This window comes from Gobius niger (assembly GCF_951799975.1).
Source record: "Gobius niger genome assembly, chromosome: 21".
NCBI classification, from domain to species: Eukaryota; Metazoa; Chordata; class Actinopteri; order Gobiiformes; family Gobiidae; genus Gobius; species Gobius niger.
Genome location: NC_136872.1, coordinates 7992139 through 8016600, shown reverse-complemented (window position 1 = coordinate 8016600; position 24462 = coordinate 7992139). Strand labels below are relative to the sequence as shown.

Genomic DNA, 24462 nt, shown 5'->3' with positions numbered 1-24462 from the left:
TTTAGATTAGGGTGAAGCCAAACTGGAGAAAATGTGCTTGGTTTTGTTATTTTTTCCTTTAGCAAAATCTTAAATTGTGTTGTCCATGCTCTGGTGCAATGTCATGTCATGTGGAGCTCAACGGGGACAATCTCCCCTAAAATAACTCATGGCTCGCCCCGGTGGTGCGACAAGTGTGGACATGTGGAGTGTACAGACCAAAGTCCATCGAACAGGCGTTAACGTGCGAGGCGTCACAATGGCCCATACACCACAGTAACAGTTACGTGTGTACAGTCCACAGGTTTGTCAGGCGCTCTGTGTATTTTTAAAAGCAGCTGCTGAGGAGTGGGCTCAGGACCCCTCTCTGGAGGCCCTAATGAACTGTTCGCACTGCCATTAAAATGATCTGATCTCAAATGGAATCATTCAGCTGGTGTTGGAGATCATTCCCCCGGTAATGCAACATGTTAATAGGTTCCACAACAGCATGTAAAAAGCATACGCACAGTGTCCTGCTGTGTTGTATCATGAGGTCATTAGTAATAGAGCTGTCCAAAGGCAATAGTAAGTAACGATATAATATATCACTCATATTGTACAAACACAACCATGTTTTAACCAAGTATTGAATAGATGTTGTTGATATGATTGTTAGTGGCAATCAGAGACGATCAGTAACAAAGTAAATGTACTTAATTACTGTACATTATGTACTGTAGCATTTTTGATGATCTGTACTTTACTTGAGGTGAAATTTTGGTGTGAACTTTGTGCTTTCCACGTCACTACATTTCTAAAATGTGCTTGGTTCCTTTTATAAGCCTAATCACACTCTAAGAACAGTAGGTGGCGCTGTGCAGATATAATATCAAATGCCACTGACTCACAACAACAAGGGTTTTGTCCCTGTTGTGTTGCCGTACAGAGGCTGATTTTGGGCACACGTTTTGTGTTTCACATTCTTGTAAACATACATTTAAACAGATTTGTACTTTCTACTTAATATTTCATTATTTTCCACAGTACTTTTCAGTACTTTCACTAACATGATAAAGCAACTTTACTTTTATTGGAGTGATATTTGACAAGTAGTATCTGTACTTTTACTTAATGAAATGGAATTCAAACATACTGTAGTGTACCTTGTACACTTACTAATTGTAGGATATTGTTTTTTTGTTTCTTTGTTTCTTTTATGATTTTTATTCAAAGCCACACTACATAACATTTTAACTAATAAACAGAACATTTAAAATGAAAATGAAAAATCTACACTGGTCTCATTTAAAAGAAAACTTTTGCAACTAAACAAGAACATTTAAAGGGAATTGAAGTCATCAAGGCAGAGAAAGATATCTCTTACATCACCTCTCCTCAGACTAGACTCATAACTGCCTGGTCTCAGAGATGCCGCTGCTTTTCTTTGACAAAAAAATTTGAGGCTTAAAGGTGCATTATGCAACTTTTTTATGCGAAACAGAAAAAAAGTTGATAATTGTGCATATTTACCCTGTAGTGACCCAGCGGCTGTATGAGTGGTCAGCATGGCACCTTTGCGTTCCATCACTGTGGTCTCTACAATTCTCCAGGATCTGACCACTTGTTTCTTTGCGGTCAAATACGCACAAATAACAACATCCTTTGACACATAAAAAGTTGCATAACGCACCTTTAAATACCATGAATCCTTTTCCGATTTTTTTTTTTATATAACACTTTGCAGAAATAGCATCGGCAGTGTTCAGCAGATCATTGAGCTCGTATAGCGTCGCATTTTGTTTCCAGTTTTATGACAGTTAAGTTGATCTTGTGACTTAGTGACATGTAACCTGAAATATTCTGCGGTGTGGCTTTAAACTGAGGTCATATGAGAAAGCCGTGCCGTTGTGAGTATTTATTTTATATGATTTCAGACGAAATCCAAGCTATTGTAATGTTGCTCATCTGTAACTTTGCACTACCTGGGCACAGATTTATATCTCATGGCCGTCTGGCCCAGGAATACAAACCGAGACCCATTAGCTGTCATGTACAGTAAACTATAAATACATATATGCCAGTCGTCCATTTACAAGGACAGTGCTGACTTATGAGCACTTCAATCATTTGAAGCATTTGCAGCTGACGTGGACTTTACCTGATAATCAAACATAATATTGATGTGAAGTATTACTTGTAAGTGCTTGGACTTTCTTAATTCTGCATTGCATGTGATGCCTGGGTAGACTTGAATCACAGCAGGTGACCACACAAGTCTATTTCCGGATGAGGGGGTAACATAGGCGAGCGCGTAAAAGTAAAAACCGGCGCGTAAAGGTGATGCGTAAAAGGTAATGCAGGAAGGTACAGTGTGAGTGGTTCGCGGGCCACAGCTTGATCCGCGCGTGGCCGAGACGCTTTCTCAGTAATGTCTCTTTCTCTTTTTAGCCACGGGCTGCTGTCGCCGAGGGGGGAATGTTTGGAGCGTGTGTCATCACTGCCTGGTCTGGGGGACTCCGTCGGTGCGCGCAGCAAATGCTAGTCCAGCCATGAGGCACGACCCAGACGAGAGCGCGTACGTGGATGTGGACTCCGGAGCGGCGCAGGACATGGGACGGGGGGAGGAAAAGCGCGGGGGAGACGGCGAGGCAGTAAAGGATGACAGTAGGGGAGACGTGGAGGAGGAGGAAGAAGAAGAGGATGAAGGCGTGGGTCTGGTGCTGTTCGGCGTGCCGTGCGTCACAGGGGATGAGTCCCATTACATTACCACGCACGAGATCCAACTGTCCGAGCTGTCCGACCACGAGGGGGACGGCGACGACGTGGGGGTGGGCTGGGAGGACAGCCAGGTGTACTCGTTTGTGGACTATGACGCCTTTGAGGAGAGCGGAAAGAAGCCGAGCAGTCCACATGTGGCCAGCGCTCAGCCTCAGCAGCAACAACAGCAGCAGCAGCAGCAGCAGCAGATCCACCTGTCAATCAGAACCACGTCCCGCACAGGGGGGGACAACCTGGTCTACCATGGAGACGTGAGCGGATACCTCTTCAGGGGAGTGGATGGGGACGCGGCCAAGTGTTTTATAGCAGCGCCGGGAAGGGTCCACTTCGGCGCCAGATTACGCGGCAAAGAGGTGACCGACTCCAGCGGGACGTCCAGCGCCGTGAGCGAGCTCGACGACGCGGACAAGGAGGTGCGCAGCCTCACAGCCAAGGCCTTCAAGAGCCTGGCCTATCCGTACTTCGACACCATCAACTTCAGCACGTCGAGCGAGTCGTCCGCGTCGGAGAAGTGGTCCGCCTTCGTCGACCTGCAGTACGGCAACGTGGATAAGCGGGTGGTGTCCCGACAGAGTTTGGAGAACAGGAGCTTCGCCGGGTTCACCATCAATGGGAATCCGCAGGCGCAGCTGGGGTTCGTGGGGACATTGGGGCAGGGTCACAGCGGAGTGATAAGGCTCACGGAGACGCTTAATTTCCGCTGCAATGTCGGAGTGGCCGGGGCTGAGAGACCCCCGATGTTTGCCCAAAGCGCAGCAGCAGCAGCCGGATCACGTTCCAGGGATGAAGTTACCGACGCAGTGGCAGAAGGCGCGCAGTGGAGACTAGGGGCCACCACCAAGCCGCCCTGTCAAAAAACCATGGAGCATAAGAAAGCCGTATTCGCGTCTAGCCTGATTAAGAATGTGATTTCCAAGAAGATGCAGTTTGAGCAGGAGCGCAAAATGGAAAGAGGGGAGATTAGTGAGACCAACGCACAAGAGGACTCTGGGAAAATGAGCAAAGGAGAAAGGGAACTGGTGAGACAAAGCTCTAAGTTTTCAGAGAGCAGCTCTGACCTCGCAATAATGTGCGTGGATGAGTTGGGGGACTTGGTGGACAGCGGCTCGTGTGATACCAAGAGCGACAGGACGCACAGACAAGAATCTCTCGCGTTGGAAACCAATTTGGAACAGACGAATGAAGCGGCAATCGATACTAAAAAAGGCGCAATGGAAGCGTCTAAAAGCACGTTGCTTCGGAGCCAAAATAGCGCGTTCAGATGCTGGAAGGACGAGGAGCTAGGGTTTCAAAAGGATCGTAAAAGTGCTCCGGAGAGCGCGCACGAAGCGAACGACAACGACTTGGATCAGAGTGACGTTAAACGCACCAAAATGTCGAGTTTGTTTGTGCCGAGTATCCAGCGGCTGTCGGGAGAAGAACAGCAGCAGCAGAACAGTCCCAGGTTGGGGGGCGAAGGGGGCGTCAAAGCGCGCTCGGACAACGCACTGTTCGTGACAGACTCTCGGAGTCAAACTGCTAAATCACCTGAGATCAAGATCAACTTGAGAAGTGGTAAAAACGAGCCGTTTGGCGTGACCAGACTACGGGCTCCGAATATAAGCTGCGGCAGGACCGAGGACTACAAATCCCTGGCCCTGGCTGCGGTTATGAGGGGTGAGTGCTCAGATAAAGTTCCACATTTTATGGTCAGAGATATACGAGATAACAAAGGGAAGCTGCAGACGCCTATACACCAGGTTAGAGACGTTAGGAAGCTGGTGAAAAGCTCATATCACTTTGTTTCTTTGGATAGCAGCGAGAACAAAACCACTTTGGCCACTTCTGACAGCCAAACGGAGACTAGAAAACAGGCACCAGGTAGAAATTCTACTTCTGGGTCACCTATAGTCATCAAATGTCAATCTGTAAACACTAACAACAGCGAGAAACCTGTAGAAAATGTTGCTTATTTGTGCAACAGGGAAGACTTTGAAAGGTCATCACCAGATGGCGCTAAAGGGACTCTGTCAGTAGCATCTGGAAGGGCTAGTTCTGCTGATGGAGGATTCAGAACAGAGAGCAGAGTGGCTGCATGGAAACCAGAAAAGGATCATATAGATCAAAAGACAGACAAAGTAAACAGTCAAGCAGCTTACGAGAAATTACAAGCGGCTGTGAAAACAATGGAGCAACTGTATGTCTTTGATAAGAACGAGTGGAAACGGAAAAATAAGCCAAACCCACTGACAGACAGCCACGTGCTGCCACTCATTTCTACTGAGGAGCAGGACAGGGCTTTGGCTAAAGACTCCAGCGGTGAAAAGGTGGAGTCCCATGGCAGATATGAGGAGCAGGGCGGCCACAGCAGCAGCAGCAGTTATGAGGACAGGTTTATTATGAGGTCTATGTGGGCTGAAAACCAAGCAACCAAATCCCCCTATGGCACTAAAGCATTCACTCCCAAGTCTCCAAAGCTGCCAAAATCCACCCAGAGGCCCTCCCAGAGAAGACTGAGCGGACAGGACAGGGCTGAGTCCAAAGAAGAAGACCAGGCCGTTTCTGACCACGAGAACTACTTAACTATACCTGTCAAACCTGCCTCCAAACAAGCCCCACCCCCAGACTCAACCTCGGTGTACACCTTCAAATCTCGCACCCCACCAGGACCGGCCCGGACTGCTGTTCAGGACAACCCCCCCGCCAGAGTCGTCATGGAAACGACCGAAACACCACCCGCGGCCATTTACCACTCGTTACCAATGGGCGCCCCGACTAACCAGGTGTACTGCTTCTCCCCAGCGGTGACACCGGCCCCCAGTTTGGACCCTTTCCAGCCCACTCAAAGGAAAATGCTGCTCGACCCCACGACAGGGAGCTACTACTTAGTGGACACCCCCGTCCAGCCCACCAGCAAGCGCCTGTTCGACCCAGAGACCGGGCAGTATGTGGACGTGCCGCTGCCCCAGCCTCCCATGACGCCGGTCCCTATGTCCCCTCTGGCTTTAAGCCCAGGGGCGTACGCGCACACCTACATGATCTACCCCGGGTTCATGCCCCCCACGGTGATCCCGGCCCGCACCCTGGTCCCCTCGCAGATGTCGGTGCATTCGGACCCCCCGGACAAGGCCCTGTTCCAGCAGATCGAGGCCCCGTACATGGAGAGCCCGTATTACATGGCAACGGGCAGGTCCCCGCAGGCGGCGCAGCCCTCGGCCAGCCGCACCCCCCAGGGCTACTCCGCAGTCAAGCAGCCCTTCATCAGCATCACGTCCCCTCAGCAGGGCCCCCGCATCATCGCCCCGCCCTCCTTTGACGGGACCACCATGAGCTTCGTGGTGGAGCACAGATGAAGAGGTAAGGTTCATGTGGTGATTCTGGGCCACTTTTGTTGCCTTGGTTCATTTTATGATAGAAAACCTTTAAAGCTACTGAAGTAACTTTAATATGAGCACTACATTCTATGAACTGTTAAAGTGATAGTCCGTAAGTTTAAATGTTTTAACAAATTAATGGATTACGCATAATTGAACGCCTTGACCTGCAATTTCACAAAACATGTGTAATATTAAATATTTATATTTTTTCCCTGCTTTTGTTTATCTAATCTAATCAGAATCCCCTGATGTCATAACTGTGACCAATGAGATGAGCTTTCAATCAGGAGCTTGATTGTTTACTTTTTGGATTTCTGTCTCTGTTTCTTCATTTTGCAAACTAGGAATTTACTTTAAGGTCCAATCAGAAGGAGAGGAGACTGTAAACTTTTGAAATATATCCATCTTCTCAATTTGCAATCTTACACATTATCACTTTAAAGAGTGTAACTGCATACAGACCTCACTGTCAAAGTACTGCTGACATTGCTGGATTGATAAATGAATAAAGTAGAATGGTATTTCCATCTAGAAGAGGCTTGCCAGTTCAAATGTCAAATGAATCACAAGATACTTCTTTCTCCAGTCGCCCTAGCAACGGGAAGGACTTAGTAATAATAGTAGTAATAATAATATAAATGATAATAACAATGACGAAGCATCCTTTGGTTGGTCACCACTTCACCACAGGCTGACTCATACATTATTGTTCAAAACAGAGACAGTTATTTAAGGTGCAATATATTATTTTCTGCTTCTTTAAATGCATTGTAGAAAATAAGTCTGAATCTGTGGTTTTCCACATGGCGACACTGCCTAAGCGTTTTAAATCTGGTGATGTTTGGTTCAATCCGCACTCGCTGTGGCTGCGGTCCTCAGCATGTACAGTGTACGGCGGGTGAGCCTCAGCTGTTCCTGGGCTTCAAGAGTCGGGTCACAGTGGCACCAGGGTCAGAGCTTTTTATAGGAGCTGTCATTTAAAGACAGAGTGAGAAGTCAGCTTCACATGGCCACGAGCTGCACTTACATAAACACTGCATGCAAACTGCAGCGGCCGGACTTCCCCTGATCATCTGGAAACAGGCGCTAGTGCACGGATCACCTTTTATTTGTACAGTAAACAGATATGGATAGAGCTGTCCGATGCATATTATGGCTGGAGTCTGCACTATAGCTGAGGGGATGTGGACAGTTTTGCCTCTTCACATACTTTGATGCTTGGAGCGTTCATCCTCTGTTCCAGGCCCCAGTGCAGCTGTGACTGCATTAGCAGCTTACCAACAAGTGTAACGCTTTGAGCTTCTAACATACAATATAAATGTAGAACAGAAAGCAGAAGCAATATTTAAAGAACAGATGCAGATGTAGCAGATGTAGCACACCTTCTCCTGTGAGTGGTTGTGTGTCGATATACTGCTCTATTTCTGCTTTGTTTTCTGACAGGTCTGACTTCTGCAGATATGACGCAGCCTGTAAGGACAATGCGAGCTTGTGGATCAGTGATTTTTGAACTACAGGAGCCATCAGGTTGGTTACTGACTGCTTGTGCTGTTTGCATCGTTCACCATGGATCTGCTGGCCAGTCCATAAACTTTTTTTTGCGGAACAATGATGCAAAATACCTTTTGAGTGTAATGAAAGATGATGAAGTCTTATCATTATTATACAAAGTATGTTTTTGTGAATGTATTGTGTTGTAAAATACCCAAATATTTGAGTGAACTTGAGATGGTTTATGAAAGCAGTTACATTACAGATAGGTATTTATGATATATATGAGTATTTTTTATAAATAATGTTTAACTGATCAATTTTAGCTACAAAAAACAAACCAGGTCACAGCTACGTTAAAGTGCATATGACACATTAGACACAAGTTTTGCTAAAACATAGTTAACACAATTATATTTAACTTCCTGATTCAACTGACAGGAAGTGAAATAGATGCTATGGAACTTTACCTTTATCTACTGTATGTCAGCTACTTGTAGCTGACTATATATGATGTATTTCAGAAAACACTCTGAAAGCCACAATTGCATGCAAAATCAATCATGCATTTATCAACTACTGCCTTAAATTACATTGCAGGAACCAAGGTTGCTTTTAATTTTGTTTTATTATTTTACTATTTGCAATAAAAGATGTAATGCAAACGAACTAAAAAAAAAAAAAAAATCTATAATAATAATTATAGTAATAATAATGCATCGTTTTTTTATGGCACGGTGGTCAGTAACTATTGTAGCTACAGCTGCCCTGGGGTAGACTGAAGGAAGTGAGGTGACCAGCCACCACCACTCACTCACTCACTCACTCACTCACTCACTACATCCACCCATTCTTCCTGGTGTTATCAAACGGTCTCCCATCCGAGTACTGACCGGGCCCCTCCTGCTTAGCTTCCGAGGTCTGACGGGATCGGGCAGAACAAAGGCCGTATGTCACTTTCTGTCACAAACAACATTTCTTCATTAAAATTGCTGCTTCACTGAAATAAAACGATAATTGCGCAACTGATTCTTCTAAATAAGTTGTATATTAAAAAGCATTAAAACCTGTCATATGCACTTTAATATCAGTAACTTTCTATGTCATTTTCTTTAAAGCTGCTTAAAAGCATATATGTATTTGTGCCTCATATAAATGAGTAAAGTCTCATCATAAAATAGAAATATTTCATAATGTTACATTATTATCATTAGTAAAAATGGTATTACGTGTATTCCAGTTTACCCGAGATTTTAAACTGAACTTTATGAACCATTTCTAAAGTTTTCTTTGATGTTTTATTGTATTTGTTTTCCGCACTTTGTTTGAATAATTGATTTTTTTTACTGTTTGTGCCTGTGGTTAAAGGTGATGGTTCGATGGAAGGTTATACACTGGGCTCTTGGGGTTTCACTGATGGATGTTGAGGGTATGAGTACGTTTAGACCACAATTTGTCGAATATATTCAGATTGAGGCATTTACTCTCTTTTTTAAAATTTAAGATACGTCTATTGCTTGATGCTAATTTACACTGAGTATGACAGTTTTACACTGAAGAAAGCATCTGCAGTAATGTAACAATGTTTTTTTTAATACCCGCCTTGGACACTGAAGCATTTTGTGCACTGTGAAATTCAATAAACATTAAAGCCTTTTCTTGTTTCCTAAACTCTTTTCTGTGCACTGAGTCTGTCCACTGCACATCAGGCTCAGAGTTAGGTCTGGAATGTGTGCTGGCTCAGGCCGGAGTTAAAAGCTTCCCTCTGGCTCAGGCCCATGTGAAAGTGGGTTATGGGGGTATGGAAGTGTGAGGGGGCAGGCTCGGGTGACAGAGGCCTGACTGTATATACACACACGCACGCACGCACACACGCACACACACACGCACGCACACGCACATACATACACACATACATATCACTCATACACAGGTCACATTTATAATATACTGTAATAGGTGTGCATGCTGTCATTTTTAAAGATTTATTATTATGATGCAAAGGATTTTAAAAAAGCCGTCGTCTGGACTGGGTTGTTTGATTGCATGTTTTCCTGTCGATTTTGCACCCCCTGAGTGTTTAACAAGTGAATTTCTCCATTGCAAGATCAATAAGGGGCTATCTTAGCTGATTAAATTTTAATCTGGGTAAAAACATACAGAAAAAATAGCCCAATTATAAAACACAAACGGTGAAGACATATAGAATATCTGAAGAGTTCATTTTGGAGGTAAATAGACTAAGGACTGTTTGTCAAAGACCGGCTTGAGAAAGCTCCACCTTTTTTTTTTGTTGCGTTTGTCTTCCTGCACATGAACAAGGAAATACTAGTTCATTTATAGCAAGGGAAATATATGCACAGGACTGAAGGACTGAGGAGGGCTGAAAACTACCACTATGGTAAGAACAGACAGACTGCATCCTTAAGAAATGTATTTTAGATCATAGTATTTATATTTGGGAAAGAAACATTTCACCAATTTTAATTTTCTGTTTCTCGTATAATTTATAGGAAATGTCAAACCTAGACTTTAACTGCCCTGTGTGCCTGGAGGTCTATAAGAACCCTGTGGTGCTGTCCTGCTGCCACAGCTTCTGTAAGGCCTGTCTGCAGGACTGGTGGACACAGAAAGTCACACGGGAGTGTCCCATCTGTAAGAGGCGCTCCTCACGGACAGATCCTCCCTGTAACCTGGTCCTGAAGAACCTGTGTGAGGCCTTCTCTCAGCAGCTGACCCTGGGGCAAACCTCTGCACAAGCGTCTGAGCCCCCTGAGCAGCCTGTGCCCCTGTGCCCTCAGCACAAAGAGAAACTGCAGCTCTACTGTGTGGATCACCAGCAGCTGGTGTGTCTGGTCTGTCGGGATTCCAGAGCTCATCACAGGCACAGGTTCAGCCCCATTGATGAAATGGCACAGGAGTATAGAGAGCAGCTCAGAAAGAGTCTGCAGCCCCAACAGGAGATGTTAGAGAATTTAGTTAAGGTGGAGATCTTATGGGATGGGACAGCTGAGCACATTAAACAGCAGGGCCAGCACACAGAGAGAATGATCCAGAGACAGTTTGACCAAATGAGAGCGTTCCTGCAGAGAGAGGAACAGACCCGCATCAGGGCCCTGAGGACTGAGGTGGAACAGAAGACACAGCAGATGGACAGAAGTCGAGCTGCTCTGAAGCAAGAACAAACTAAACTCTCTGAAACCATCCAGGCCACAGAGGCACAGCTCAAATGTGATGACGTCTCTCTCCTCCAGAACTATGCCCCTGATATGAAAAGAGTCGACGAATGCCTTTTGAATATTGAACCACTGCCTTCTGGAACACTGGTGAATGTAGCCAAACATCTGGGCAACCTGAGCTTCAACATCTGGAGCCAGATGAAGGAGATAGTGTGCTACACTCCAGTAGTTCTAGACCCAAACACCGCCCACCCATACCTGACTGTGTCTGACGACCTGCAGAGTGTACAATACAAAAACACAGACGCAGCTCTTATAGATAATCCCGACCAACATAGCCTTTATGTGATGGTGCTGGGCACTGAAGGATTTAGCTCAGGGGTTCATAGTTGGCAGGTAGACATCCAGGGGGAGGGGGATGTAAATGATAATGTAGGTTGGGCTGTTGGTGTGATTGATGCTGACGCCCCACGAAGAGAGACTATAACCTCTGGATCATGGGAGATCTGGCTCAGAAAAGGTAAATACACTGCATACGCGCCTCCATTTGTAGATGAGGTGCTCAGTTTTCCACATGAAGGACAGCCTCTTCGCAGAATCAAAATGGATCTAGACTGGGAGGGAGGTCGACTTACATTTTCTGACCCACAAACAAACACACACATTTACACTTACAAACATCTCTTCACTAAAACACTGTATCCCTATGTTAGCGCTTCAGCAGAACACAGAATGAAAGTTTTGCCTTTGAAAATCACAGTGAATTTACAGAAAGAAAGTCCATTCTTATTGACACCTGTGTCTGAAGATCAGCGTAACACAAAGACTAGGACAAAAATGTATTTGAAAAGCAAAAACTGATAACCACCTTGAACAATTTTCCCCAAATATTTTAGATTTTTGTGTCTATACTCTCGATTTGTCAAAGAGTGACTATATATACTGTATATATTCATCTTACTTTTTTCTGATATACACAGAGGACATTTTTTTGGATTATTTTTTCAATGGCACTTACCTGTTTTTGCACTACAATTCTTCTTTTCTTGCTGAATGGGTTTGAATAAACCCATTCAGCGGGTGGTGAGTCCACAGGAGGGCGGGCCCACGCCGTCTCTTCGGGCTGTGCCCGGCCGGGCCCCATGGGCAAAGGCCCGGCCACCAGGCGCTCGAGTTTGAGCCCCAACCCCAGGCCTGGCTCCAGGGTGGGGCCCCGGCTACGCCATGCAAAATGAAAAATGAAAAATGTCATGTGCATAATAATTTGGAACGCAGTGTATAGCTTTTTCACATAATTTACAATGCTGAATGTGATATTTGGGATTTTCTTTCTTTTTTTAAGAGTTCAAATCTGAAAATAAAGATTTTCAAATGTATTTATTTTTTTAATTGTTACCTTTAATAAAACTGTGTACAATAAAACAGGCTACAGTTCATGTAATTCTTTCACATCTCTATATTGTCACATGTCTCAATAAAACCACATGCAGTCAGCCAAGTCTGTTGGCTTAGTTTCCTGTAAGAGTGAAATCGAAACAGAAAACAAGTGCTTTCCTCTGTTTACATGAACTGTTAGAGTGCTATTGACAACATGATTGTTTAAGCTGAGTAACTCTGCTTCTTGGAATAGTATTATCACACACTTCTTTTGACTTCTAATTGAGTAATAGGATTTTGAAGTAAACATTTGGTTTCTTTGATCAAATATGAAATCTAATCATTTTAAAATCCAAATGTTCTTGTGTCTAGTCTGAAGAATTTTTCACTTCATTTTGTCTGTTTCATGCCATTATCTCCTTACACCCACATTGAAACATAAACAAAAACATAATTTAGACTTTTGCCCTCAGTATTTTACCCAAGTCATTTTTCACTTCTACTTGAGTAAAATTATTATTGGAGTACTGTTGCTCTAACTTGAGTACATATTTTCAGCTGTCTGTGCTGAAATGACAAATACATTCTGAATAAAAGGAATGAACTGTTCAATATATAACAGAAGCGCTGGATACACTGATATAGCTTCCAATCCATATGTTCAGAAATGATAGAATCCAAGATCTCAGTGATCGCTTCATCAAAAATGATATACTGTAGTTATATATAATTTTAGGAGATTATTGATTCATATTTCCACAGGGCAGGTCTTGCCTCCGCCAGTCTTCCTGCTTATCATATTGGCAGTGCTGTGCATAAACAAGGAAGTCAGGATTCTCTTCTAGTCAGAATAGAATCACACTAAGGAGGATACAAGCCTTTAAAGCACGGTAAGTAACCTTCATGTAGACATATACATATTTTATGTTATGTTAAGTTATGGCCTATATGTGGGCTACATCTCTTGACAAGTAAATTCCAAATATAGATTGATGTTGATTGTGTAAACATGAGTGCGCCTAACTGTAAGGAAACTGATGAAAGCAGCGTACATGTCTTTTTATTTATATATATATATTTTTTTTACTTATATATCTATTCTTTAAATTTTAAACTTTACACAGCTCAGTTGGAACGTGGAACATAGAGAATTTTTAGCAGATTCACCCACCTTTTGTTTCTGGTTTGCCAATCTAATTGTGTTTGTTTTATTGAATCACATTGGAACAGAAAATGAAATGACCACAAGAATTATAAATCTGTTTTTTATAGATTGCAATACCCTAATTGCTTATACTGTATTATTTTTTTATATTTTGACATGTTGAGTATGTTAACCAAAGAGAAAGTGAAACTAACCATAAAACCTGATCTTGCAAACTTACAATGTTTTATGGCTTCATGTGCCGTTTCAATGATCAATTCAGCAAAAACAAACAGAAAAAACAAAACAAAAAACAGATTATTTTAATGAGGCTATTAGAGAATATTTCAACAGGGCGGACTCCAACTCTCCACACCCATATCTTCAAAGTCAGTGCATGAACAAGGAAGCACTAGTCAGAGACTGTCACAATGAGGAAGATATAGGCCTTTAAAACACGGTAAGTAGCCTACATGCACAAAAACTGTTTGGATAACATTTCTTGTCTTTCTTTAATTTCTGCTAAAGTAAACAAATCATTTGGAACACTGAGATATTTCAGCTGATTCAATAACATTTTGTTTATCTGTGTTTGCAGTGTTTGTGTTTTCATTGGGGTAAGACCACAGGCTCCTCTTTTCGTTATCTAACTTGTCAGGTAAAGATGGATTTCATTACCCAATATTGCCTATGGTATTATCTTTAATAATTTGACATGTTGGTCAAACATGTTAAAATATCAAAGATAACTAGAGATGCAATGGCTGCGCCATTGCGATTGACTGCGGAATTGCGGGCAGCGAATGCATAAATTGCATAAACTGTTCAAATTGCATAAATTGCTTAATTTGCGTAATCTCATTTGCATAAACTGGTAAAATGCATAAAATGTCATGTTGCATAAACTGTATAAACTGCATAAAGTGGTAAAATGCATGAATGGGTTAATTTGAATACATTGTGTAAATTGCATAAACTCTGCATAAATTCATAAATCCTAAATGGCATAAACTCTTAAGTTGCATAAACGGTTTAAAATGCATAAAGTGGTTCATTTGCATAAATTATTAATATTGCATACACTTTTAGATTCCATAAACTGGTCAAACTGTTGAAAGTGCTTGATTGGCAGAAGCTGCACAAATGGCTGAAAGGCCTGGAGTCTCCTGATTGGCTGGATTCCCACATACACACCAATGCAAAAATTTCAAACTCTCGTATAAAAAACTGGAAATCTGCAGAAGGACCATTTTATCTCAAAACCCACAAGTTGCATAAGCTGAACATGCACAAAGTGCAGAAATTGCATAAAATGCAGAAAAAAGTGCAGAAAAGCATGGATTTGCGGCAGCCCCATTATAAGTCAATGGGAAAAATCTCTGACATTTTGGCCGATTGCAGAAAAAACGTAAATTGCAGAAGTCCCAAAAGTAATAGCACCCTTCTCCTCAACATGCGGAACATTTTGATGCATAACTTGCATAAATTGCACAAAGCATGAAGGTGCTGAAAGCTGGAGAAAATCGGGAAAAAGATGGAAGAGGAATAATAATAAAGAACATGAAAACCAATAATTGACTGCAGAAGAATTCCGCAGTCAATCAATAATTAAAAAAACAAAAATACTTGCAAACTGACAGTGTTGGTTTTAAATTTTTTGCATGAGAGCAGAAATGGCTTCATGTGCAGAAATGGATTTTAACTGCCCTGTGTGCCTGGAGGTCTATAAGAACCCTGTGGTGCTGTCCTGCTGCCACAGCTTCTGTAAGGCCTGTCTGCAGGACTGGTGGACACAGAAGGTCACACGGGAGTGTCCCGTCTGTAAGAGGCGCTCCTCACGGACAGATCCTCCCTGTAACCTGGTCCTGAAGAACCTGTGTGAGGCCTTCTCTCAGCAGCTGACCCTGGGGCAAACCTCTGCACAAGCGTCTGAGCCCCCTGAGCAGCCTGTGCCCCTGTGCCCTCAGCACAAAGAGAAACTGCAGCTCTACTGTGTGGATCACCAGCAGCTGGTGTGTCTGGTCTGTCGGGATTCCAGAGCTCATCACAGGCACAGGTTCAGCCCCATTGATGAAATGGCACAGGAGTACAGAGAGCAGCTCAGAAAGAGTCTGCAGCCCCAACAGGACAGACTGAAGATGTGCAGCGAGGTGAGGCAGGACTGGGACAGGATCAGTGAACACATTAACAAGCAGGGCCAGCACACTGAGAGGATGATCCAGAGACAGTTTGACCAAATGAGAGCGTTCCTGCAGAGAGAAGAACAGACCCGCATCAGGGCTCTGCGGACTGAGGTGGCCCAGAAGAGCAGTCTGATGGAGCAGAGACTGGCTGCTCTAAGCCAGGAGATGGCAGCTCTGTCAAAGAACATCACACAGGCAGAGAAAGAGCTACAGGGTCGGGACATACCATTCCTCCAGAACTACAGCTCTGCAGTGAGACGAGTGCAGCAGGCCCCCTTAAAGAGTGTCCCTGAACTTCCCTCTGGATCTCTAGTGGATGTGGCCAAACATCTGGGCAACCTGGGCTTCAACATCTGGAACAAGATGAAGGAGCTGGTGTCCTACACTCCGGTGATCCTGGATCCAAACACTGCTAACCCATTTCTTGTTTTGTCTGATGATTTATGCAGCGTTCACTCTACTGAAATTGCAGAGCCCACAAATGTGCCATGGTTTCCAGATAACCCAGAGAGGTTTGCTTATTATTGTACAGTTCTGGGGTCTGACGGTTTCAGCTCAGGGACTCACAGTTGGGAGGTGGAAGTTATGCATAGTAATGCAAACTGGGCAGTGGGAGTAATATCAGAATCCGCACCAAGAAGAGGCGACATTGTCAGTGGATATTGGGAGATTTGGTTTCAGGACGGCAAATACAAAGCTTTTGCCCCCTCTTTTGTAAACAAGGATCTGGCATTAAAGCAGCATCCACAAAGGATTAGAGTCAACGTCGATATGAACCGGAAAAAAGTTTCTTTCACTGATTCACAAACTAATTCACTCATTTACACTTTCACAGATGTTTTAAATAATAAACTCGTTCCTTTTATTAATACATGTAATCCAAGACAATTGAAAATAGTACAAGAGAATATTACTGTGCATTTATAGATCATCTGTCATGCAGAAGCTCTCAATGACTTTGCAGGCCACCATGTTGTTATTGTCTCACTTTTGTTGGACAGTCAAGAATAAATAATGAAAAAAATAAATAAAACTTGTTTGCATTTTGGGTTGGGTCATTTGTCTGCTGCTGGAACCTGATATGTGGAGCTAAATTATTCATTCATCAGAGTGCATTGTCATCATGGTAATATATAGCTATAGAAAAGAAACACTAAAATAAGACATTTTGATAGAATTCATATCAGAAATCATTCAGTTTGTCCATGTCCATGACACACACGCACTACAACAGGCTAGGTGGCGGCATACGTCAGTAAGTAAAGTGAGTATAACGCCGTAGAAGAAGAAGAAGCTACGTCATTCATGTGCGCCAGCTACACTATAGCTAGATTTCAAACCACATTTATTTCACCCCATGTTTCACGCCGTTTCTGGGACAACTTATTAATATTATTATTATTACTTTTTACTTAGTTGAGCTGCCCAGGTAGCCTTATCTGTCTCCATAAAAACAATGTAGTTATTTTTCCTCTGTTGCTTCAAGCTAACAAGCTAACTCCAATAGTCATGGCAGATGTCAAAAGTGCAGCTCCATGTAAACACAAGGAGCAAGAGGGTGAAAATGACAATGCAGACAGTAAAAGCGAAGTAGAAACAAATGGAAAGTCGGAGGAATCCACAGAGACCCAACCTTTGTCCAAAAGGCAAAGGAAGAAGCTTCTGAGGCAACAGAAATGGGAGGAAGAGAGAGAACTTCGAAAGTAAGTATAGCTTCATGTAAAACCAACAACAACACACATTTCAGTGGTTAAATTTATATCTGCTTTCATCTCTTATTGTAAAAAACAAAAACAAAAAGCATATAAATGTCACTTCACAATGACAAGTATAATTTTGAGACAGCCTAATAATGTTGACCTATTTCTAACTCCCAAATCCCAATACCATTTATTCTGGGCCCTTTACCTTTTCAATTCCAGTGAAAATTGTAATAATTCATCTTTTCTGTTTGTGTTGCAGGCTGAAGAGAAAAGAGAAGAAGCAGCAGCGTCGACTTGAAAGACAGAACAACCCAGAGGAGGAGAGGGGAGACTCAGAGAGAAGTCAGAGAAAACGGCCCCGGAAAGAACTGAACCCCAGCTCCATCAGGCTGGTGATGGACTGCAGCTTTGACAACCTGATGCTTTTGAAGGTAGACCCATCATTTCAGCACTCAAAAATAACGCACATATGCGGCTGTTTAAGTCATAGTCACTAAACGATATCAGATATGCTCTGTTTTCTTTCATTTATCCCCAGGATGTCAGAAAACTTCACAAACAGATCCAGCGGTGCTATGCTACCAATAGACGGGCCCCACATCCAGTCCAGGTCGGTCGCTGCTACTGAACTTGACTTTGAGCTCTGGCCAGAGAGAAAATCATTGTGATTGGATTTTTCTATCACTTTAATATTATGTTGTCAATTCATCAGTTCTTAGTGACAAGTTTGGGCGGACAGCTGAAACAGAGCATGGACGAGAAGGACAAAGGATGGGTCAACTGGAAGGTGAGATGAAAACCGCTATATTCATCCTTTTAGTCCTCCTTTTCACTGTAAGTCCCACTGCTATTATCTAATGTAGTAATAATGAATAATGTAGTGTTTGTTATGAAGTGCAGTCTTATAGTCTATACATTTTGTACGTGTGTGCAGGACATCTCCTTCAAAGCAGAGCACTACAGTGAAGTTGTGGCCAAAGAGGATCTGGTGTACCTCACTTCTGACTCTCCAAATGTGCTGACAGAGCTGGACCTAAGCAAAGCCTATGTGATCGGGGGCCTGGTCGACCACAACCACCATAAGGTTTGACTGCCTGACTTTAATTTGTCTGTTTTGAGAGGTTTAAGTTGATTTGATGGAATTTTACTGACAACTAATTTTCTTTGCTCTGTGTTGCATTTCAGGGTCTTACATTTGAGAAGTCGAAGGAGCTGGGAATTGCTCATGCACAGCTCCCTCTGAGTACGTTTGTAAAGATGAACAGTCGCAAAGTCCTGGCTGTAAACCATGGTGAGATATTGATGCTAACCAGTGTCCTGAAAAATACTGCTTTGAACATAAGTTGTATTCTCGAATGGGACTGAATATGTTGAGCACACAATACACTGTAGTAGTGATAAGGTCTGCAACTAAAGGTCAAACATTTTCATTTTGATACCTACCCCTCAACATTGCAGTGTTTGAGATCATCCTGTCCTATTTGGAGAAGGGCAACTGGCAGGACGCGTTCTTCACCATCCTTCCACAGAGAAAGGGAGCTGTGGCCCTGGACCAGGACGAGGCAGGAGACCAGGACCAAGAGGACCAAGAGGACCAAGACTCCGACTCGGATTCTGAAGGAGATGCGCCAGAGCAACCAGAGATAAACGCAGATAAAGCATCGAGCTAACAAAGTGACTAATAATCGGACAATTAAAAGAAATGTTTTGAGTTGATGAGATTGATACTCGTGTTCATAAAGCATCAGTCTTTGTTTTATTTTTTTTAGAGCTGTATTTATTTGAAATATATGGCTTATATGACCATTGAAAGTCTTTCAGTTTGTTTTTTCACACACGGTCGAGTTAGTAATATTTACTATACTTTGAGTTTTTACTGTATTTCATTTATATGAATTGTAGCTTCATGGTCAGGCTTGTGAGATGCTACTAAGTTATGAGTTCAACAAAAGTTTTCAAAAAATAAAAAGATTTATGTATTTTCTTATTATTCATCCAAGGTTTCAAGTCAAACCAACCGTAATATCAGAAATACATATGTCCATCCAAGAGGTGCTGCACTTGTCCAATGTGCACTGCCCAGGTCCAAGGCTTCAGCCGGAAGTTGTGGTATCCTAGGTAACGGGAGTAAGGTGACGCGCTGCGCTCGCGGTGTTTTGGTAAAGAATAAAAGCCATTATAGGGACGTGAAACCGCGCAATGTCTCGAAAAGCCTTGAAAGTTCTCGTGGAAATAAAAATCCGAGCGGTAAGAAGCATTTTAGTCTTTGCACTTTCGCAAACATGGCACTGGCAAAACGCTGCAGGGCAAGTGAGACACGGCGTCAAAGTCTAATCTATTTTCTATAATGCAATACTCGGATACTTGAAACTAACAAAATAGAGCCTCTTGCTAGGTTTTCAGACGAGTGCGCACGATAAATTCGGATCTTACCGTTTCAGACTTGCTTTGCAGGAGACTTTGGGAATAACAAACCATTCAATACCACCAGTCTTGTCTGTCTTGCAAAAACCTCTGTGTATTAATACATTTTCAATAATCCTTTAAAGTCCCAAACTGCACCTTCTTCTTTTTCAAGATGCAAACATTTGTCACACGTCCAAATAAGTTGCATATACTGGGCTCTGTCTCCCCCTGCTGTTCTTGATCAGAAATGCACTGATGTGAATACTGTTTGAGATGATGTATAATAATGTATATTTCCTGTCAGGTGTCATGTCCCGGGGTCCGTCTCATGGCTTATGAAGACATCTACCTCAGCGTGCGCTTCATGGGCCAGTTCAGACAGTCCGAGTGCCTCCCTGCTGTGTTCCCCCTGCTATTCCACGAGAAGATGACGTTTGAAAAGGCAAGTTCATGTGGGTGATACGTTTGGATGAGTAGATTTGCTCCATTCTGTGACGGTCATGGTTTGTTCAGATTTTCAGATACGCTGTCGACCCAGGAGACATTGCCGTGATGCTTGAATGTAAGACACTTAGGATATACCTGTGATTAATCTTAAACTTGATTTACCATTTTGAATAACTGTATTTTCAGATGAGACAGTCAGAATAGAACTTTTACAACTCATTCCACCAAGTATGGTCTGCATAAAGAGCTTTAAATAGACATTTTAAAACGCAATCCATGTCTCACACAAGGTTTGCATTTGTCCTGACAGTGGGAGATACTTTGGCCTACTATGAAAATGATGCTCGTCGATTCCTGTTCCCAGAACCCAAACTTGTCCCTTCTTATTCTGGAACTGAGCAAGAAGTTCTGATGACTCAAGGACCACATTTTCCCGTGAGTCGACTCTTTTTGTTCACTGATTTTAATGTTATGTTTTAGAATAAACTTTGCATTGTCTAAATGAGACTTTTTCTTGAAGGGTATTTGTCCAAGATTGGAATTCTCCACCACAACAACCATCTTTGAGTGCGCCGATAATATAGGAACCGTAGATTACCCCAACGTACCCATGGTAACTGCATATTTGCCATAGTAATACATTCCCTGACAATAAAAATCCACTATATTTGTTTTTGTTTTTCCTCAGAGGCCTTTGATGAAGCGACAGAGGCGCTGTGCTCGGCCCAGGACTTCTTCCCCTCAGAGAAGGCCCCGCAGTCAGGTGAGGAGGAGGAGCAGTGCGAGCGGGGACAGGGGCGTCTCCAGGTCCCGCTCCATGTCTCCACAGAGGGACAGTAACACCCAGCGCCTGGCCCGTCTCAGCCTGGACCCTGAGCACCCGGGTCCAGGCAGCAGCCCGCAACAGGTGAGCTCCACTCTACGCCAGCAGGGGGAGGCATAGAGCAACTCCCCCCCTTCATTTATTACTTATTTGCTCAAACTCAGAAATGTATGGCCAACAATAGTGCTTCATATATTATTGATATAAGGTCTCTGTAATATGCAATGTAGAAGCACACACTTTTCAAATTATAATGATGGAATTACTATTTGGTACATTAATTGTTAACATATTGTGCACCTTACCATTATCTCATGCTACAGGCTGCTTCCTAAGCCTGACCCCCTGAAGCAGGAATAAGTTAGGAATTCTCTTTAAGGCTATACCCTAAAGGTTAATTATTCTAAAAACATGGGATAGTCCCAATGTGTTAACCAAATTTGTATTTAGATTAAAAAGTAGGGAAAGTGAGTGTTTGATGGATAAACGTAAACCAAAACGGACGCTCTTCAGGATCCAGTTGAGTTTATCCCTGAAACATGACAAAAAGAGAGAAGAGATCTGAGTCCTTTAACATAGTATTTAATTTTATGTTATTAGACTACTGCTGCGTTATATCAATAACATCATCAGCTTTTTACATCTAAAAACCTATGTATGCTGTATTATGTAAACCAGACTTGGAGATACTGATCCATGCGTTTGTCTCCAGCCGTTAAAACTAATATAACGGTCTCCTCACTGGCCTCTCTAAATAAGCAGGTGTTGCGTTAGTCCTGAGCCGCTGCAACTGATCGCGCCGCCTTTGTGGGCCAACCTGAGCAGCATGTTTTTGGAGGTAGGGGAAACCAAAGTGCTGCCTTCAGTGCTCCTCTGAAACGGTGCAGCGCTTCCTGTAAGAGGTTTCAATGCATTCATTAAGCTGCTGCTGGAGTCCTGACTAGAACCAATTAAAAAGACCATTAGTCCAGTGCTCTGGTCTCTCTTCCTATTGCTCAGAGAATAGACGTGAAAACAGCTCTTCTTTTATACAAATTTCTGCATGGTCTAGCCTCAAAGTACACCAGAGGGGCAGCTCAAAGAGACTGAATAGTCCCATTTAGGAAAAGTGCCTTTAGTCAGAACGCCTTTTCTGTAACTGCAGCCATAGACTGCAAACATCAGAGAGCTGTCCACATACATACTGTTTAAAAAACATCTGAAGAACTGGTTCATTACACAACAGTCATGCAGTCATTAACCCCCCCTGTATATGTATCATGTGACACTTTTATTGTTTGCACTGTTTTGTATTTGTATTTATCTGTCTAGTGTAGTGACTGTGTCCTACTTTGTATTTTATTGCAGTGACCTGAAGAGTGCAATAAAACAGATGTTTTTATTGTCTTAGGGAGACTATTTACATCTGTCCAGGGACTAGGGATGAAAAATAGCCTTTTGGCTTATTCCAATGTCAACCAAATAAATTTATGTTAAAGCCAGGCTATGTTAAAGATGTGAGACTCAAATCAATAATGTTCAAATATCAAATATCCAGGTTTTAGCTGTGCATATGACAAGTGAAAGTCATTTATCTGCATTCTTTAATAAGATAAATTACTAATGATTATATTTGTGTTTTACAGATCGATTTTATAAAGCTGTAAAGCACTTTGAATTGCCTTGTGTGTCAGCTCAACTCTACAAGTAAACTTGTATTGCTTAAAACAGTCACATCATGTTCTCACAGGGGCTGTCCTCGCGGCCTGGAGCCAGATCTGCATCGCCCCTTCGCTCCTCAGCGTTAACCAGTCCGACTGTGAGCAGATCTCCCTCAACAGGTGGTTGTATAGTCATGCTACACCCGTACAACAGCCCAAACAGCTCCACTTTGATTGATGACACTGATAACCTGCCATGTGAACACCTTTTCACTGATGTTGACCTCATTTAAACCCTGGAAATGTTTGTGGCCATAAACATAAAGGCAGTGACACAGGCATAGTCTTAAACAACATCCGCGAAGCAGCCAATAAAACCTGTTGATTGTTATTGCTCCGCATGACATACTTTTTAACAAGACAAACGGGAAATCATCTGTGTCTGTTTTTGTTTTTGTGTTCTAGTGAGATTTGCTTCACCAGATGAAAACCAGGCTGTAACTAATGGTCGGGTAGGTGACTCTGCCTTGATATTTTGTGCATTTCTGACAAAAGAAAGAATCTGACTGTGTTAAAAATACATAAAAACACCCCCACAACAACAACTACAACTTAACCTTACCGTAACTTAAAAGACTATTATTCATTGTTTCACCTGAAAGTGGTTTCTTTATTTGGAAGGATCCGGAAGCTACTAACGGGGACCTAAACATAACATATCTACAAGATTCTCTCCAAAGCACCGACCTCTCACCACTTCGCCTTTCGTCTGCCTCATCCAGAAGGTATTCACTTTTACTACATATGTATTTCCATTTCAGAAAGTGTGAGTGAGATCTCTCATTAAAGTCCCATTTGAATTAAGTACTTCTATTGTAGTTTGGCATATGAAACTTTCCCATCTAAAAGGTTCATTCTTGGATCCTGTAGGTCTGGGTCAAGTTCTCATAGGATGTGGGAGGACGTCCAACAGCGAGTGCGCGGGCTTCTCACCACGCCCAAGGCTGTGCGGCGACTTGCTTATGTGAGTAGATGTTAAATGATAAAGATTAACAATAACCAAATTCTGAAATGCTGTGCTAGTATGAGTAGAATATTTCTCTCTTCCAGGGAAGCACAAACTTTGAGGTAGATGAAGTTTTAGCCCGAAGATCAATCTCTCCTGGTCCACCAACATAAACACATCTCCTCTTTTGAAGAGTGAGACAACACCTATAGTGCAAATTGGTATGAAAGATTTAATGTACAGACCTCAAAGTTAGGGTGACCAGATGTCCCAGTTTACCTGGGACAGTACCAGCTTTGAGCCCTCTGTCCCATGTCCCAGAGGATTTTGGCTATGTGTGCGTCAATAGCGACAGCTAAGCATGCAAATATCACATCACAGCTGATTGTTCCATTAAATTGACATTAGACTTTTAGAGACAAACAATTTACTATTCAAGGCAGGGGCGGGGGTTGGGGGGGGTTTCATGTGGGAAATCTGGTCACCCTACTCAAAGTACATGTATGAAATTGTGTGAGTTGCAGAGATGCTTACTCAAAATGTTTACCCAAGTAAGAGAAGAATGGTATTCTATAAAGACTTCTTAAAGCCACACTGTGTACACACCCTAAAAATACAATACAATCCAAGCATTTATTTTATTACAGATATTTTTAATGTTGGAAAATAACCCCAAACAAACTAACAAAAGTGTCCATTTGCTATGGATGACCTCTCTGACTGTAACCATAGAAATCACAGATCCCACCTGTTCCTACATTTTGTTAGAATCCCGGATCGGATTCAAAGTGACCGTTCCATCCCCATACAAATGAATAAGCAACGGAGCATAGCATTTAGCTCAGAGGGCACTTTTAGACGCTAATTTGAATCAAAAGTAAAATATCAAAAGGTCTGTACATTCATTAGTGATTTCTGACTAGTCTTTGACCAAACCTAAATGTCTTCAATGGGCTGACAGCAGAGGA

The 24462-nt window shown here is 42.7% G+C and overlaps 4 protein-coding genes across 4 annotated transcripts; all 4 read left to right on the top strand.

The window, feature by feature from the left end:
• Positions 1-2510: 2510 nt before the first annotated feature.
• cUnh4orf54 (chromosome Un C4orf54 homolog) lies at positions 2511-7711 on the top strand (the record flags this gene model as incomplete). Its single annotated transcript, XM_079580177.1, has 2 exons — positions 2511-6075; positions 7539-7711. One exon carries the CDS (start codon positions 2511-2513, stop codon positions 6069-6071), a length of 3561 nt encoding a protein of 1186 aa, XP_079436303.1. The 3' UTR covers positions 6072-6075; positions 7539-7711.
• A 2391-nt stretch (positions 7712-10102) lies between these two features.
• Positions 10103-16396, top strand: LOC306980747 (E3 ubiquitin-protein ligase TRIM7-like; the record flags this gene model as incomplete). Its single annotated transcript, XM_079580176.1, has 2 exons — positions 10103-11285; positions 14958-16396. The coding sequence occupies 2 exons, from the start codon at positions 10103-10105 to the stop codon at positions 16394-16396; spliced, it is 2622 nt and encodes an 873-aa protein (XP_079436302.1).
• Positions 16397-16887: 491 nt separating this feature from the next.
• On the top strand, positions 16888-19008 carry trmt10a (tRNA methyltransferase 10A). Its single transcript, XM_079580504.1, has 7 exons — positions 16888-17172; positions 17432-17603; positions 17711-17782; positions 17885-17959; positions 18107-18256; positions 18358-18463; positions 18631-19008. Exons 1-7 carry the CDS (start codon positions 16979-16981, stop codon positions 18840-18842), a joined length of 981 nt encoding a protein of 326 aa, XP_079436630.1. The 5' UTR covers positions 16888-16978; the 3' UTR covers positions 18843-19008.
• Positions 19009-19285: 277 nt separating this feature from the next.
• On the top strand, positions 19286-23916 carry spata6l (spermatogenesis associated 6-like). The gene is made up of 12 exons (XM_079580480.1): positions 19286-19419; positions 19883-20020; positions 20092-20140; positions 20212-20253; positions 20336-20460; positions 20546-20638; positions 20714-20932; positions 22578-22668; positions 22954-23000; positions 23170-23273; positions 23419-23512; positions 23599-23916. The coding sequence occupies exons 1-12, from the start codon at positions 19372-19374 to the stop codon at positions 23665-23667; spliced, it is 1119 nt and encodes a 372-aa protein (XP_079436606.1). The 5' UTR covers positions 19286-19371; the 3' UTR covers positions 23668-23916.
• The last annotated feature ends 546 nt before the right edge of the window (positions 23917-24462 follow it).

Bases quoted from the DNA above. Each gene is read 5' to 3' on its own strand.
- trmt10a (XM_079580504.1), top strand. From the start codon at position 16,979: ATGGCAGATGTCAAAAGTGCAGCTCCATGTAAACACAAGGAGCAAGAG. The intron at 17,783-17,884 runs GTCGGTCGCTGC...TCAATTCATCAG, and splicing joins GGGCCCCACATCCAGTCCAG to TTCTTAGTGACAAGTTTGGG. The intron at 18,464-18,630 runs GTGAGATATTGA...TCAACATTGCAG, and splicing joins AGTCCTGGCTGTAAACCATG to TGTTTGAGATCATCCTGTCC.
- spata6l (XM_079580480.1), top strand. From the start codon at position 19,372: ATGTCTCGAAAAGCCTTGAAAGTTCTCGTGGAAATAAAAATCCGAGCG. The intron at 20,461-20,545 runs GTGAGTCGACTC...TTTTTCTTGAAG, and splicing joins CTCAAGGACCACATTTTCCC to GGTATTTGTCCAAGATTGGA. The intron at 20,933-22,577 runs GTGAGCTCCACT...ATGTTCTCACAG, and splicing joins CAGGCAGCAGCCCGCAACAG to GGGCTGTCCTCGCGGCCTGG.